At 35.8% G+C, this 16,221-nt stretch overlaps 2 protein-coding genes across 2 annotated transcripts in view; both read left to right on the top strand.

Annotated features, from left to right (window-relative positions):
• LOC108363329 (uncharacterized) overlaps positions 1 to 9,774 on the top strand; it is a 29,762-nt gene extending 19,988 nt beyond the window's left edge. Inside the window, exons 3-4 of the mRNA XM_017616673.1 lie at positions 9,296 to 9,387; positions 9,486 to 9,774. Coding sequence (XP_017472162.1) covers positions 9,296 to 9,387; positions 9,486 to 9,774 — 381 coding nt within the window. The remainder of the gene's footprint in view (positions 1 to 9,295; positions 9,388 to 9,485) is intronic.
• Mmp1 (Matrix metalloproteinase 1) overlaps positions 1 to 16,221 on the top strand; it is a 404,544-nt gene that overhangs the window by 122,833 nt on the left and 265,490 nt on the right. The gene's annotated exons all lie outside the window — the stretch shown is intronic.

The following is a 16,221-nucleotide window of genomic DNA, read 5'->3' as shown; positions in this document are numbered from 1 at the left end:
AAGATAGTTTAAATCCTATTGGAAATAATTCCAAATCAAGATTTTTCAAATGCCTTTCGTTTTCTCAATTTAATTGAGTTAAACTTGCAAACAGGTGACAAGCCTCTTCGAAAATATTTTTGACTGTAAGCCTTTTTAAAACTCTCTAGTTTGACACACACTTTGCAATATTTCCTTTATTTTATCAATTTAACTGAGTTAAAATTTTCAAATAGGTGGCAACACTCCTAAAGAGTGTCTCCAATGGTTATCTTTTTTAAACTTCTTAAATTTTGTACCCGTATTGCAATAGTTCATTTATTTTATCAGTTTAATTGAGCTTAAAATTTTCAAACAAGTGGTAAATGAAGATACATATATGTAGATAGAAGATGTCCAATGTGTGCTTTCGATTTTAATCTTTGACCACAACAAAAACTCCACATTTTACATTCGTGAATGAACTTTCAATTTCTCAATTACTTTTACAATTCCTTTAAGTAATTGAAAAAACTAAAGTACTCTTGCACTTCCAGGTAACGGAATTGAAAAAAAATCAATAACATTTTTAATTCCTTTCAAAGGAATTGGGGAAAAAATTACATTACTAGCACGTAATTTATTTCATTTACAATATGAAATTTCTTGTAATGGAATTACAAAAAAAACAATTACATTTGAAATTACTTCAAGGAATTGAGAAAGTAATCGATACATTTGCTGTGGACTGAAGGAGTTGATTCCTAATTACAATTCCTTGTAATTTGTAATTGGGAGTAATTTAATTCCTAAAGGAATCATTACAACCCAGCTCTGTATGTAACCATGCATATTAGTCCGATTTTTATCACATATTAAAATAAAAAAAAATCAGTCACGCATTTTTTCTTAGCGGTGTTCATTGTTTTTTATCTTTTGTCTTTGGCGTTTCTCCTCTATTTACCAAAAATAATCGATAAATGCGGGTTGCAGACAGAGAAGTTCTCTTTTTAATACAGGATTATATCATAACTTGGATTTCGGAGGAGAAATTATGTAGTCTTAATAACGTATGGGATAATTCAGCTCGAAAAAGCAAATAACCTAGCTACACAAAAAAAACCCAACATAACAATATTGTGAAAATTATTAAGGGCAGCAGTCTACCAGATATCCGATCGGATATCCGGAATCCGGTTATCCGGCGAAAGCTCTATCCGACACATCCCTATTCAAAATGGACTCTAATTTGGGTAATAATATTTCACTTGAAGTAGAGCTATAAAAGATCGGATTTATTTTGCGGTCTTCAAACAGAATCATGTTGCACTTTTTTGCATTTTTTGAATAATGGGCTTTTTATTAAAAAAAAAAAGGTGTGTTTTGTCGTGCTTTTCGATGTTTGAGAAGCAGCAGTCAACAAAAATGCAAAAAACTGCTGTTCTAAACATTTTGCACCGAAATATTATTATACGGAGCACATACACTTATTTTTAAAAGAAAACGTTTTTATTTGAAGCAGCTGTGATTACAAAAAAATTTAAAGCAAAAACTAAACAAATTTTTTAAATTAAAATTTTTTCCGATAACGCCATATTGGATCCAAACCTCCTTATATATAAGTCTTTGGTGAAAAAGAAAAAAATTTAATATTTGGTAGCCATATTGCTATCAAATTCGAAATCAGCGCCCTTGAAAACTCCCCATTTATATGAGTTTATGCTGAAAAGGAAAAAGTTATAAAGTTGGTCGCCATATTGGATCCGCCATTTTAAATTCCAAAAACCTTACTCGGATTCGAAATCAGCGATCTTGAAAACGCCGCTATGTATAAGTCTTTGGTGAAAGGGGAAGAGTATAAAATTTTGTCGCCATATTGGATCCGCCATTTTGAATTTCAAATTCGAAACATAACCTTACTTTTTGACTCCTGCAATTTCCTGCTAGTAAAATTTTTACTTTCAAGAATTCGCAGCTCTCTCGGGTTGTTACGCTATCGATNCCCCAGCATACTCAGGTGGTAGAATACCGCAACCACCAGCTCAGGGATCGACAAATCCAAAACGTTTCCAGAATCGTAGTCAGAGGACGAAGCCAGGGTCGTTACCGTTCAGGTTAAGAGGCCGTGGAGGCCGCAGGCCATTTGGCGTTACCCAGGGTGCACCACGCGGAGGCGACCTGCTCTACTGGTAACAATTCGTAACAATTTTTCACATTGAATGAACCTATTAACTCTTAACGCCAATAATTTTCCAAAGCGCTTTTATAAATATGTATAAATGCACATAAGCAAAATCAATTATGTATAAATGCTTGAGGGTTGTCTATGGATAGATTGACAGCAGCGTCAGCGACGTGATAGCCTTATAAAAATCATATTTCTGGTCTTTTGTGTTTCGCCTGTAACAAATGTATGCAATGTAACCTACAAGCGGGACAGCCGTGAGCAACAAATCGTATGTACATATGCTATTCCATTTTTGTATTCGAAACGACAGCAAGAAATTCAAATTTTTCCTGCAAACGTTGAGTACCAATTTCATAAAATATTGGCACCCCTTTTCCCTCAACTTTCTTCGTTTCTTTGCGTTAGTTATTTTTCAGTATTCGCTTTGATGTAGCGCTAAATAAATAGGCAAATGCAGGTAAATCTATTTACATATATAAGGGGTGAACACACCAAAACTGCGACACTTAGAGATTACTACCAGAAACCAACTAGAAGGCTTTGAAATTATTTTTTTTTTTGTATCATATAACTTGGAAGTTTTATGTTATTAAAATGTTAAAAAAAAGTTATTATTTGATCCATATGCAAGTGATCGGTATTTTCATCGCACACGCGATATAATGTTCTGCACGACTGCATCATCGACTTTACGCGGTGCGCACAACTNTTTTTTTTTTTGTATCATATAACTTGGAAGTTTTATGTTATTAAAATGTTAAAAAAAAGTTATTATTTGATCCATATGCAAGTGATCGGTATTTTCATCGCACACGCGATATAATGTTCTGCACGACTGCATCATCGACTTTACGCGGTGCGCACAACTCTTTGTTTTGCACTCTTCAATATTTTTTACTGTTTCACCTGTTTTCTTCAAGATTCCTTTGACAATTGACCAATATTCCCCAACAGGACGTAGCTCTGGGCAGTATTGCCATTTTAGCCGTTTTCCGGCTAGATTTAGCCGATTGCGATAGCAAACAGCCGGAGAAATTTCGATTTAGCCGGCAGCCGATTTGTTAGCCGATTTGCAGAAAAAAATTAGCCGTTTTTAGCCGATTTTGCTATTTGCCTTGTTTTCGTAAATTTCAAATATGTATATATGGTTCCATTTTTGACCAAGCGACCCAAAATCTGTTAGAAATGGCTACTAGCCTTATAGTGGAGAAAATTTTCATATCAGGCAGGGTTGTATGAAATTGGGCCGATTTCGCTTATTTTTATTTTAAACGAAGAAGGGATTTTCTTCATAAAATGTTTGTTATAAATGTCTTAATTTAAGTGTGAAGTTTTATTCGCAAACTTAGAAAATAAGAAATTGTTTCACTGTTAAGAAGGTTGAAGGTTAGGGAAAAATTGATATTATCAAGCATTATGTACCAGGGTTGTTGCGAATATTCGCATTCGCATTCGCAACCGCGGAGCTTCCGCATTCATTTTAACAATCGCATTCGCTTTCGCATTCGCAAAAATCAATGCGGATCTTTTGCGAATGCGAATATTGAGGGGCCCGAAAATTACAGTTATCTTTTTACCAGTTAAACTTGGCCAAATATTTTTTATTCCGAAATAAAAGTATTTTCCGGATAATAAACAAACCGCTTATCCAAATTAAACAAGTTTGGTATCAAATGAAAGAGGACTTAAATAGCTTTAAAATTGCCACTGTCAAAAAGATACACACACATATTGAATAATATTTCAATAAAAAATGTTAATTAATTATAATAGAACAAACCTTGAGTCAGGTATGTATATGAATCTCTTTAGTATTAAATTATAAAAAAAAAAAATATAAATAGAGGTGGTAACCTTCGTTTGTTATTTCTGTTTAATAGCTATTTCAGTCCTCTTTCATATGATACCAAATTTGTTTAATTTGGATAAGCGGTTTGCTTATTATCCGGAAGGGACATTTATTTCGGAATAAAAAATATTAGGCCAAGTTTAACTCGTAAAAAAATAACTGTTATGTCTGGTGCCTGGAATATTGTGCAAGTGCACTGCTAAAACGTATACCTAGCCATTCACAGAAGAAAGCATTAAAAATGAATTCTCTCTTCTTTTTTGGCGCTGTAACCGCCTAAGCGATTTTGGCCAAGTTCAGCAAAGCACGCCAGTCGTTTCTCCTCTGTGCCAACTGACGCCAATTGGAAACGCCAAGTGAAGCCAAGTCCTTCTCCACCTGATCTTTCCATCGCAGTGGAGGCCTCCCTCTCCCTCTGCTACCACCAGCGGGTTCCGAGTTGAATACTTTCAGAGCTGGAGCGTCGGTGTCCATTCGAACGACATGACCAAGCCAGCGGAGCCGCTGTATTTTAATTCGCTGCACTATGTCCATATCGTTGTAAAGCTCATACAGCTCATCGTTCCATCGTCTGCGGTACTCGCCGTCGCCAACGCGTAAAGGACCGTAAATCTTCCGCAAAATCTTTCTCTCAAACACCCCAAGAGCCGCCTCATCGGATGTTGTCATTGTCCATGCTTCTGCGCCATATACCAGCACGGGCATGATGAGTGACTTATAGAGCGTGGTTTTCGTACGTCGAGAGAGGACTTTACTCCTGAATTGCCTACTCAGTCCAAAGTAGCACTTGTTGGCAAGAGTGTTTCTACGTTGGATTTCAATGCTAACGTTATTATCGGTGTTAATTCTGGTTCCCAAGTAAACGAAATTCTCTACTTTCTCGAAATTGTAACTGTCAACAGTGACGTGGGTGCCAAGGCGCGAATGTGCTGACATTCGCTTCCGCGGATGTTTAAAATTCCACATTCGCAACATCCCTATTATGTACACATATGTATTTTTTTAAACAAACTTTTTTGCTGAGAACTTATTCAAATTCCAAAAACCGAATGCCAACTTGAATTAAAGGAACCAACACTGAAGTGAGTCAAAATGAAAATAAAAGAGCACAAATTTCTATGTAAAGCAAAACTCTCGCAAAAACAGATATATCGCATAGCAAGGCAAAACTAGTTTGACTTAAGATAGGATTTTACCGGTAAAATATACATACACTGTTACATGTAACTTACCTGCCACAAAAAATGTTAATAAAAACGATTTTCCAGCAAAATTGTTTAGATAGAGGATTTTTCTCTTATAAAAAAAATGTTATTGCAGATAGTGGAATTTTAAAAATAAGAATACAATACCATTAAAGTTACATTTTAAGTTTGACATTACCCTGACGGAAGCTAGTGATTTTTTTTGAAATCAACTTATTGAAAGACTACTTTAAAACAAATGCAATGAGTAAATGTTTCGAATTATTATACTCTTTTTGCAAAAAAAAAAAAAACAATTTGTGTCTTGGAAGTATGAAAAAGCATCTGTGAAGCAAATTCATTTTAAAGTAGTTGAAAATACATGCAGGAAAAAATAATTGACTGCTTCCTAGGACATCGCCATGTTAAATAAATGAGTTCGTTGCAGGTAAAATAGTCAGAATTTCAATTAGTTATCATTGAAAATAAATTAGTTAATAAATGTCTTTAAAACTAATTCAATTTCCTGCAGGGTATTGCCATGGCTGAAAGATTAATCGAAGCTCACGTTGCCATCAAAAACTAATTTTCATCAAAATTGCAGATAGAGTGAATTGAATATAAGCCCTCGATGGGCAATGTGCAATTTAATTTCGAAAAAGTGTATGGCATATTCGAACTCTACGTTCGATTATAAGCAAAAATGGCGAGTAAACTAAGTATATACCAAAAATGTCGTTTGACCCTGCCAATTTTTAAAAGAAAAATCAGTGTATTATATTTTCTTCAGAACGAAATTAATTTTTAATTCACAAAAGTTTGTGTTTTCTTCATGCAATATACTACTTTTCCTTTTGAAAATTCGGAGGATCATCAGACTTCTTTTTTCCTTGCTGGAAGTGGTGATCTCCGAAATAGCTGCTATAACTTCTACCGCTTAGACTTTGTTGCTTTTTCAATTTTTCCTAATAAATAATCGTGGTACAAAGCTTAATAAAAAATATTAAAAATAAAATGTTAATAAGCCATAATAACATTGATAAGAACATTATAAAATTTTGGAAAATGGGCGTAGCCACGCCCACTTATGGTTATATGTGTATATCTTGGTAACCGCTGCACCAATTTCTTCCAAACTTGGCACAGTTGTTGGCCTTATTACAGCATACCAAATTACCGAAAATTTTTAAAATCGGACAATAACCACCCCCACATCCCACATAACGGTAATTTAGAGAAATACAGAATTTCGATAAATCAGTAGATATTAAAGCTAATTTATTCAAAATTGATGCTTGTAACAATCCTTTCCCAAGAAACACGTTTATGATAAAATTTTGGAAAATCGGCGTGGCACCGCCCACTTATGATCACATATATGTGTCTCGGTAACCGTTCTACCAATTTGTACCAAACTTGGTATGGTTATTGTGCTTGCCATATAAAAGCAAAACGTTGAAAAATATTGAAATCGGACTAAAATTATGACCGCATTTTACATAACGGTAAATTTCATAAATGCTTGAAACTTCAATATTTCGAAATTTAAGGACGCTAATTTACTCAAAATTGATACACCCGGCTTACCATGTAGCGGTAGCTTTCGGAAAGGTGGAAAACATATATTTAATACTTGCGCCGGGTATTTAATGTTCGGCTCCGCCCGAACTTAGACTTTCTTACTTGTTGGTATACAGTTTGCTCGTAATTTCGGCGTACAATTAATCGGTGAATTTGAATTTGCTATACACTTTTCTCGAAAATTTTGCTCCGATCAAATCACTCCGCCCTAGTGGTCATATTTAATGTATGTTCTTCTTCTTCTTTTTTGGCGCTGTAACCGCCTAAGCGATTTTGGCCGAGTTCAGCAAAGCACGCCGTCGTTTCTCTTCTGTGGCAACTNCCGCCTAAGCGATTTTGGCCGAGTTCAGCAAAGCACGCCAGTCGTTTCTCCTCTGTGCCAACTGACGCCAATTGGAAACGCCAAGTGAAGCCAAGTCCTTCTCCACCTGATCTTTCCATCGCAGTTGGGGCCTCCCTTTTCCTCTGCTACCACCAGCGAGTTCCGAGTTGAATACTTTCATCGGTGTCCATTCGAACGACATGGTCAAGCCAGCGGAGCCGCTGTATTTTAATTCGCTGCACTATGTCCATGTCGTTGTAAAGCTCATACAGCTCATCGTTCCATCGATTGCGGTACTCGCCGTCGCAAAATCTTTCTCTAGAACACTCCAATGGCCGCCTCATCGGATGTTGTCATTGTCCATGCTTCTGCGCCATATACTAGCATGGGCATGTTGAGTGAGTTATAGAGCGTGGTTTTCGTACGTCGGGAGAGGACTTTACTCCTGAATTGCGTACTCAGGCCAAAGTAGCACTTGTTGGCTAGAGTGATTCTGCGTTGGATTTCAATGCTGACATTATTATCGGTGCTAATGCTTGTACCCAAGTAAATAAAATTCTCTACTTTCTCGAATTTGTAACTGTCAACGGTGACGTGGGTGCCAAGGCGCGAATGTGCTGACTGTTTGTTTGATGACAGGAGATACTTCGGCTTGTCCTCGTTTACAACGAGAGCCATTCGCTTTGCTTCCTTATCCAACTTGGAAAAGGCAGAACAGACTTCGCGGTTTTAGTTACCGATGATGTCGGTGTCATCAGCATAAGCCAGCAATTGCACGCTCTTGTAGTAAATCGTTGCTGAGCGGTTCAGTTCTGCAGATCTTATAATATTCTCCAACATCAGATTAAAGAAGTCGCATGAAAGGGAGTCGCCCTGTCTGAAACCCCGTTTGGTGACGAACGGCTCAGAGAAGTCTTTCCCAATTCTGACGGAGCTGGTGGTATTGCTCAACGTCATTTTACACAGCCGTATGGGTTTTGAGGGGTTGCCAAATTCAGACATAGCGGCGTATAGGTAACTCCTTTTAGTGCTGTCAAAAGCGGCTTTAAAGTCGACAAATAGGTGGTGAGTGTTGATCCTTTTCTCGCGGGTCTCTTCGAAGATTGTGAATACTTGGTCTATGGTGGATTTTCCAGGTCTAAAGCCACACTGATAAGGCCTAATCAGTTCACTGACGGTGGGCTTCAGTTTTTCACACAATACGCTCTATAAGACCTTGTAACCTGTGCTTAGAAGGCTGATCCCGCGGTAGTTGGCGCGAATGGCGGGGTCACCTTACGCATCCGCCTTTGTGCAGCAAAAAATATGCGCCCGAATACGTCGAAAAGCTGCAATCACAACAGACAGCCAATGTATTCGCAACTCGACTCTCACACCTGCTCTCAGAGAGCACTCTTCAACAAACCGAAATTAATAGAAGACAAAAACACGTACAAAACAATAAGAAGTGACCCCACAAACACTCTCCAAAGAAAAAACACAAAGATAGTGGACGAACTTTACAAAGGCAAACACATCAACTTTAGAGAAAAACAAAAACTCACGTGCACGACAGCCACAGCGCCAAGACTTTATGGATTGCCAAAACTTCATAAGCTAGATGTTCCTTTTCATCCTATTGTTTCTTCTTTTATGGTCCCCTGTTATAAAATGTCAAAATACATCGGAGATGTTTTCAACNTAGTGGACGAACTTTACAAAGGCAAACACATCAACTTTAGAGAAAAACAAAAACTCACGTGCACGACAGCCACAGCGCCAAGACTTTATGGATTGCCAAAACTTCATAAGCTAGATGTTCCTTTTCATCCTATTGTTTCTTCTTTTATGGTCCCCTGTTATAAAATGTCAAAATACATCGGAGATGTTTTCAACAATTGTCAAAAATTGTTTGATGAGTAAAGCTGCTAAGTACAATCAGTTCAAATTCAACTGCTAAATCCAGCATATTGTGCTTCTGCCGCTCGATTATTGTTCTAACTTAGGGTATTACTTTATGCATTTAAGCCAAGGTAATAGCCAGTAAATAAGCTTAATTTTTTTATATCTCAAGGAAATTATTGTTACTTGTGGAACGAAACAGAAGGAAGATTAAATGCAGAAGAGTTTTCCAGCGTGTGGGTAGATTTGATAGAAAAAAATGTAGTACCAAATAATAGTTCCGGGGAGCCAATTACAGTAATTTTTTATAATTTTAAAGTTTCTTGAAGTAGGCCATACCTAAATGGAAGCTGATTGTATCCATTCCACTATCGAACGAGCACTTAAGAAAAGAGATATCCATGTTCCTGCAGAATACATTGAAGTATGTAGATCAGCTAGAAAAAAATCAAAACCATATGACGTAACTTATCTTAGTTACACGTTCTTTAAAAGCTTTAACACAGTTCAATTCTTTAATAGAATTCGTCCCGGTCGCGGCACAGGTGCTGCTAAATTAACTGATAAACGTGCCCTACGGTATACACCAAGTGGCGGCAAACATTTCAAACTAAGATTCTCCAACGAATGGGAAGTAATACCGCAAAGAAAATCCCCAGTAGCTGTTTCCTTGCCGCTTTCTCACCTTCCGAATTTATACGAGAGTAGGCGTACGATTGCTCGCAGAAAGTATGAGATCTCCAGTATTTCAAACGATTACTTCCTGAAGATTACCACGCCTACTATGGCAATTTACCCCATGATTGAATAATATGTATCATACTTTCTGGCATTATTGAGTTCCTACTTAAATTATCTTATATGTGGACTTTGTACTATTAATTTGAGAGAGGAATACTTCACGTATAGTTACTAATATATGTGTTATAAACTGCCTATTTTTGTTGCAATAAACGGAAGAATAAATCTGTTGTATTATTTATATATTAGATTGTTTTTATCTATCTATTTTAATTAACATTTAAATTGAGCTCGTAATCACAAAAAATAAAATGGAAACAATTTTATTCATACAAAAAACCTGCTAAATCCACTTCAATTTTGAAAATACAAAAACTAAAAACTGGTAAGTTAGAAATTCGCCAATAAAACCATAAAAACGTAATTTTTTTTATTCTTTCTGGATTAGGGCCATAGAACGTCACGCGATTAACAAACTATATGTAGGTTTTGACCTTTAGACTAAGAGTTAAAGTTATATTTAGTTTTTTGCCTCTACAGTAAAATATGTTTTTTAGTCGTTAGCAGGTTTACACTCTAAGGCGACGATATTTTATGTTACTACTCAAAATCATATTTATTTCTGAGCATTGTTAGAAATTTAAAAATTTATTTTTTTACTTTGCTTTTCTACTGCTCCGTACTTGCTTCTTTGGGGAGCAGCTAACTTTCAGTCCCGTTGGGCTTGTTCACAGATTTACCAAAAATGTTAGCCTCAAAAATCGTAATGAATAAATGGGACCAAATTCAACACAAAACTAATATTCCGAAAAATCAGTTCCAAGAAATGTTAAGTTTTTGCCTAAATGACAATAATTATTTCGTGTTCAACAAAAAACTATACTCGCAAATGTTTGGAATGCTTATGGGTATTTCTATTTCCCCAACAATATTGACATCAAATTTATAGCCAAATATGTGGACGACATCTTCGCTATAGTTAAACGTAATGACGCGAATATTATTCTATGGATTCTAAACAAGTATCACAACAAACTCCACTTTACGATGGAAATAGAGAAAAATTCAAAAATCCCTTTCCTGACGTTTGCATACATAAGGAAAACCAATATCTTTTACTTGACTGGTACTCTAAACCAACTTTTTCTGGACGCTTAATAAATTATTATTTATCACAACCAACTAAATATAAGATTAACACAGCAAAAAAACCTCATCCACAAAATATTGACGATAAGCCACACACGATTCCATGACGCTAACATAGAGAAAATAAACAAAATCTTAATATGCAATAATTATCCTGCTAAATATACACGAGAACTAATAAATCAACAAATTATGAAAAATAGCATTCATTCAAATACAACACCAAACATAGACACAACAAAAACCACAAAGAAATTTTACAGTGTAACGTATATCCCAACCTAACCGGCAACTTTGATCACAGCATAACTAAACCACAAAACACAGCACTTTCCTACAAATCCAATTACACTCTTCCGACAATATACACCAGAGGTGGGCACTACCACAAACAAGCGTGAGCTAAAAGTGAGAATGTGTTAGCGTATCTAATTCATTTTGCATGCTGTCGCGTTCTCGTCGTTACGCTCTCGCTTGTATACGTACACGCGATGCTTACGCTCTTTTAGCACCTCCCTGCAGCTATTCAGACTCACCCTAGGCTAGCCCTCAGATAGTCCCTATTGTTACCAGCACTAGTCCCTCATAATTCCCCTGCCAATGGTTTCAACTGCCATTTTTAGCATTGGCGTGTCATTGGAAAAGGACTGGTCCAATCAACACTGACCGTAAGATAGTCCTGGACTAGTCCAATTTCGGAGATTTTTTTCGTTGGAGTAAGATTTCGTTCTGCACTTCTCAGATGCTTTTTCATAATTCGGAAACACAAAAAAAAAAATTTTATCATTTTATAACCATGTTACTTCTGACGGCATTTGAACCAGGACCCTCCTGAAAGCTAACAAATAGTGGCAAGCATCTCTGCGCACTGAGCTACAGCCACGCATGTAAATGTGTGTCAAATTTTCACTTTGCATCAAGGCCAGACCAAGCGATTGGGACATTTACAGGGTGGTGTTCTTAAAATTTTTTTGTATTGAATTGCAAGACAACACCAACCTGTCATTGCCAAACTGCACTTTTCGTCTATCTCAAGGCCGGTTCCTTGGAGACTGGTCGAAGGCTGACATTTTCGATGCAAGCAAATGTCCAATTCTGACAAGTCAAATTTTAACCAGTGAAGTACTAGTCCTTTACGGAAAATTGGCCGCCTTATTGCTGCAGGGCTGCTAAGTCTCTGCCCATGCCTGATATACACAAAAACAAAGTGCCCAGTAGATGTCTACCAACAAAGCGATGTAGTGTATGAAATTAAATGCAAAGGAAAGGAAAATAAAGAATGCGGTAAAGTGTATATTGGGACAACCAAGCGGCCTTTAGGTGTGCGATTAGGCGCAAAAGTTATTGACAAAGAAAAAAGAGAGTTAACCCGATATCACTGGTCGACGGCCAAAATTTACCAGAGACGCCGTTATGAAATTCGTATGTAAAATCACCCCCTGATTCCGAAAATCAAGGTTATTTTTAATTTTATGGTACCGTTTTTGAGATATTTGCAATTTACCGTTTTTGCAAAAAAAAAAAATTGGGTCCACTTAATCATATATATCTCAAGAACGAATTAAGCAATTCCAAAACGGTTTGAAGCTTTTAAAAGGTAATAAAATTTTCTATAAGCTGCGCATACAACACTTTTTGCTAGGCCCTGTAGATTCAAAGATAACGAACAATCATTACCGATTTTTTCAATTTTTTTTGTAAAAATATAAAAAAAAATTGTACTTTGCGGGGAAGGACCTCGAAAACCTTTTATTTTTTTGCAGATATCTTTTTTCTCCCTAAGCTCTGTTATATTACAAAAAAAATAAAGTATCATCGAAGAAAATCGATGCAAAACTACGTAAGTTATAAGCGATCAAATAAAAATACCCAGGTTGCGTAATTTCAACGTATACCTCAAAACGTATGTATGGTATAAAGAAGAGTGAAATATCTAGCTATGCTCTGTTTCTATTGAGTTAAAAGTTCAATTTATGAATGAAATTACCCATATTTTTAACTTTTTTTTTTAAATTTATTTATGTTTATACTATATTCTAACAATCTTTATCTTAATTTGATTTTACTATGTTGTCGAAATAATTATGTGTTCTACTTTGACGCTTATTCAGTTTAGGATCGGTTTCTCTTATGAGAAACCAGCAGTAATCACCCATCATTGCGACGTCCCAGAATCCTTGATATCGATTCTCAATTAATTTCATTTGCTGATGAAACCTTTCGCCATGTTCATCACTTTCGTCGCCACGATTTGCCGGAAAAAAACTCAAATGTGAGTGGAGAAATAAAAATAACCTTGATTTTCGGAATCAGGGGGTGATTTTACATAAGAATTTCATAACGGCGTTTCTGGTAAAGAGAAAAAGTTGAAATTTGTGGTCCAGTGTATTCATTGGAGAGCCTCAGAATAATGCAAAGGAGAGAAAAGACTATGAACAGAAAGGAAGATACAGACGACATTGCGGCCGCATACATTTCATGTTTATGATTATAAACTAACTTTTAGTATTGACAAAGTTACCAAAAAAGATGGTATAGATTATTAGTATTTAGTGTTCAATAATTCGTATGTGTTTTATGTACACTTAGGTCTCTTTTTATGCGGTACATGCGTTCCTCAGAAAGCCGCATAAAAAACCGCATAAAAAAGTTCTTTACTTTCATACAAAAACAGGGGATGCGTTCCAGCATTTTCAAAAACCGCATAAATTCAGATACTCCATGTAAAAAATTCTAATAAACCGCATAAAAAAATCCAGTNACAACAACATTGACAAAAAAAAACTATTTATTTCTTCACTTCAACACTTATTATTCCATGTAAAACCGAACATTACTGAAATAAATGAAATTTTATCTGTATTTTAACCAAAAAATAATAAAAATACCACAATAAATACATGAATTATGTAAAAATACATACAAAAAAATTTCAAAAAAAAAGGTTTTTTCTTAACAGCGGTCGCCCCTCGGCAGGCAATGGCAAACCTCCGAGTGTATTTCGGCCATGAAAAACAACTTCTCGTAAAAATACAATCGCCAGTCGGAGTCGGCGTAAAACTGTAGCTCCCTCCCCTTTGTGTGACAACATCAAGGCGCACACCACAAATTGGAGGAAAAGCTCCACTTATGTGTAAGCGCCAATCTTTTATTAATATTATTATGTAAGAATACAAAGACAAATTATTTATCAGAAGCATTGTCTTTTACACACTGAAAAAAGTAATAACAACTCTCCAAAAAGCAAAATCGCTACTGTGAAATAATGGTCTGAAAACCCGCATAAATTCAATCCGCATAGAAAGAGACCTAAGTGTATATGTTTTTATGTTTCCATTTATAATTTTTGGTTATAATGTGATTTTTTATTTTATGGTTCGTGACAGATTTAATTAAACGGAATTGCCCCTGAAGAAGCTAAAAATGTTTTAGCGAAACGTTGGGCCAGAACGTGAAATAACGTAGTTTTATTTGCACAAAACACTTAGATCAGACCAGCCTGGTAACATACAATTGAATTAATTATCTTTTATTAAAAAAAAACTAAACTTTAAATCGGTTCATATTTGGGCTCCCAAAATTGATTTGTCCACATCAACCTTTTCAAAATCAAAGATTGGTGTTGCCTGACATTTCGATATTTGGGGCGACTATGAATTCAAATTTCGCTCGAAAACTTCTGTCTATTTGACAGAAGTGCAACTCTGAGAAATCATGACGTAAATTAATTTTGGTTAAACAAATGTCAAAAACTTGCGTGCATGCGTAGAAAAACTCTCGCCGTTAATATTAGGTTGAGCTGCCAGAGGTAGTTAGAGAGTACGATTGAAGGTGTTGAAATAAAGTGTTGAGGTGATTCCACCTCACGATCCTCTAAGCAGCTGCGGCATCAAGTCATTAAATTTGAGACTAGAAATTAGTGACTATTTTTGTTACTTGAGATGATTTGGGTATTCAGTAAGAGAGAGCCATAAAAAATTCGCCAAAAATTTGTGGTGGAAACAAACACAGACAGTCAACTGATAGCATGTATGTATGCCTTTCGCTAGCGCTGCTTTAAAAGTCGCAATTGCACTAGAGTACCACTCGAGAGATCCGAATTCGAGTACTCCTCTGGCAGTGCATTTTTTTATATTTGAAAAACAAAAGTTTTTTTTCATTGAATTTTTATGATATTACTAGTAAGCCCGGGCAGACGTTGTCCTGCTACACACAGATACGTTGGCAGGTTACATGCATCGTAGATATTATGGGTCTTCACACCAAAGCTTCCCTGTAGTCAAATGTACTAGTTGTAAACTACCCCACAACTAGTATGAACCGCTTGCGCAGTTAAGGACCAAAATCACTACTTTGGGAGTCAAAAAATAAAATGAACTCATGAATATACAACATATATAAAAGCAGAAATAAATACATAAATATTCCACACTTTCGAACATAAATTTAAATGCATTTTTTATTAAATGTTATTAAAAGTAAAAGATTTCAGGTACAATAAATACTATATTTTTATGTTTTTTAATAATATTGAATATGCAAAAGAAAATTTTTTAGTTAAAAAGAAAATTAATACTTTAGTTCATTCTTGTGTGAACTAAAATAAAACAAGTAAGAAAGTCTCAGTTCGGGCGGAGCCTAACATTAAATACCCGGCGCACGTATTAAATATATGTTTTTCACCTTACCGAATGCTACCGCTACATGGTAAGCCGGTGCCACGCCCACTTTCCAAAATTTTATCATAAAGTTATTTCTTGGGAAAGGATTGTTACAAGCATCAATTTTGAATAAATTAGCTTTAATATCTACTGATTTATCGAAATTCTGTATTTCTCTAAATTACCGTTATGTGGGATGTGGGGGTGGTTATTGTCCGATTTTAAAAATTTTCGGTAATTTGGTATGCTGTAACAAGGCCAACAACTGTGCCAAGTTTGGAAGAAATTGGTGCAGCGGTTACCAAGATATACACATGTAACCATAAGTGGGCGTGGCTACGCCCATTTTCCGAAAATTTATAATATTCCTATTTGTCGTCTAAAACTTATTGTAAATATCAATTTTGAGTGAATAATCTCCAGTAGTTACTAAAATACCGCAGTTTTCGTATTTCTGAAAATTACCGTTATATGGGAAGTGGGCGTGGTTACAGTCCGATTTCGCCTATTTTCAAAACCAACCTACCTTGGACAAATGGAAACCAAAATACCAAATATCGTTGAGATATCTCAATTTTTGCTCGAGTTATCGTGTACACGGACGGACGGACAGACAGACATGGCTTAATCAATTTCTCTTTTCATTCTGATCATTTATGTATACATTTGTCTATATCTATCAGTGTTGCCACAGAGAAATTTTTTTT

This window comes from Rhagoletis zephyria, unplaced genomic scaffold (assembly GCF_001687245.7).
Source record: "Rhagoletis zephyria isolate East Lansing unplaced genomic scaffold, Rhagoletis_zephyria_1.1 Rzeph_scaffold_00027, whole genome shotgun sequence".
NCBI lineage: Eukaryota > Metazoa > Arthropoda > Insecta > Diptera > Tephritidae > Rhagoletis > Rhagoletis zephyria.
Note: the sequence above shows the minus strand (reverse complement) of the source record. Positions and strands in the feature narration are given on the sequence as shown.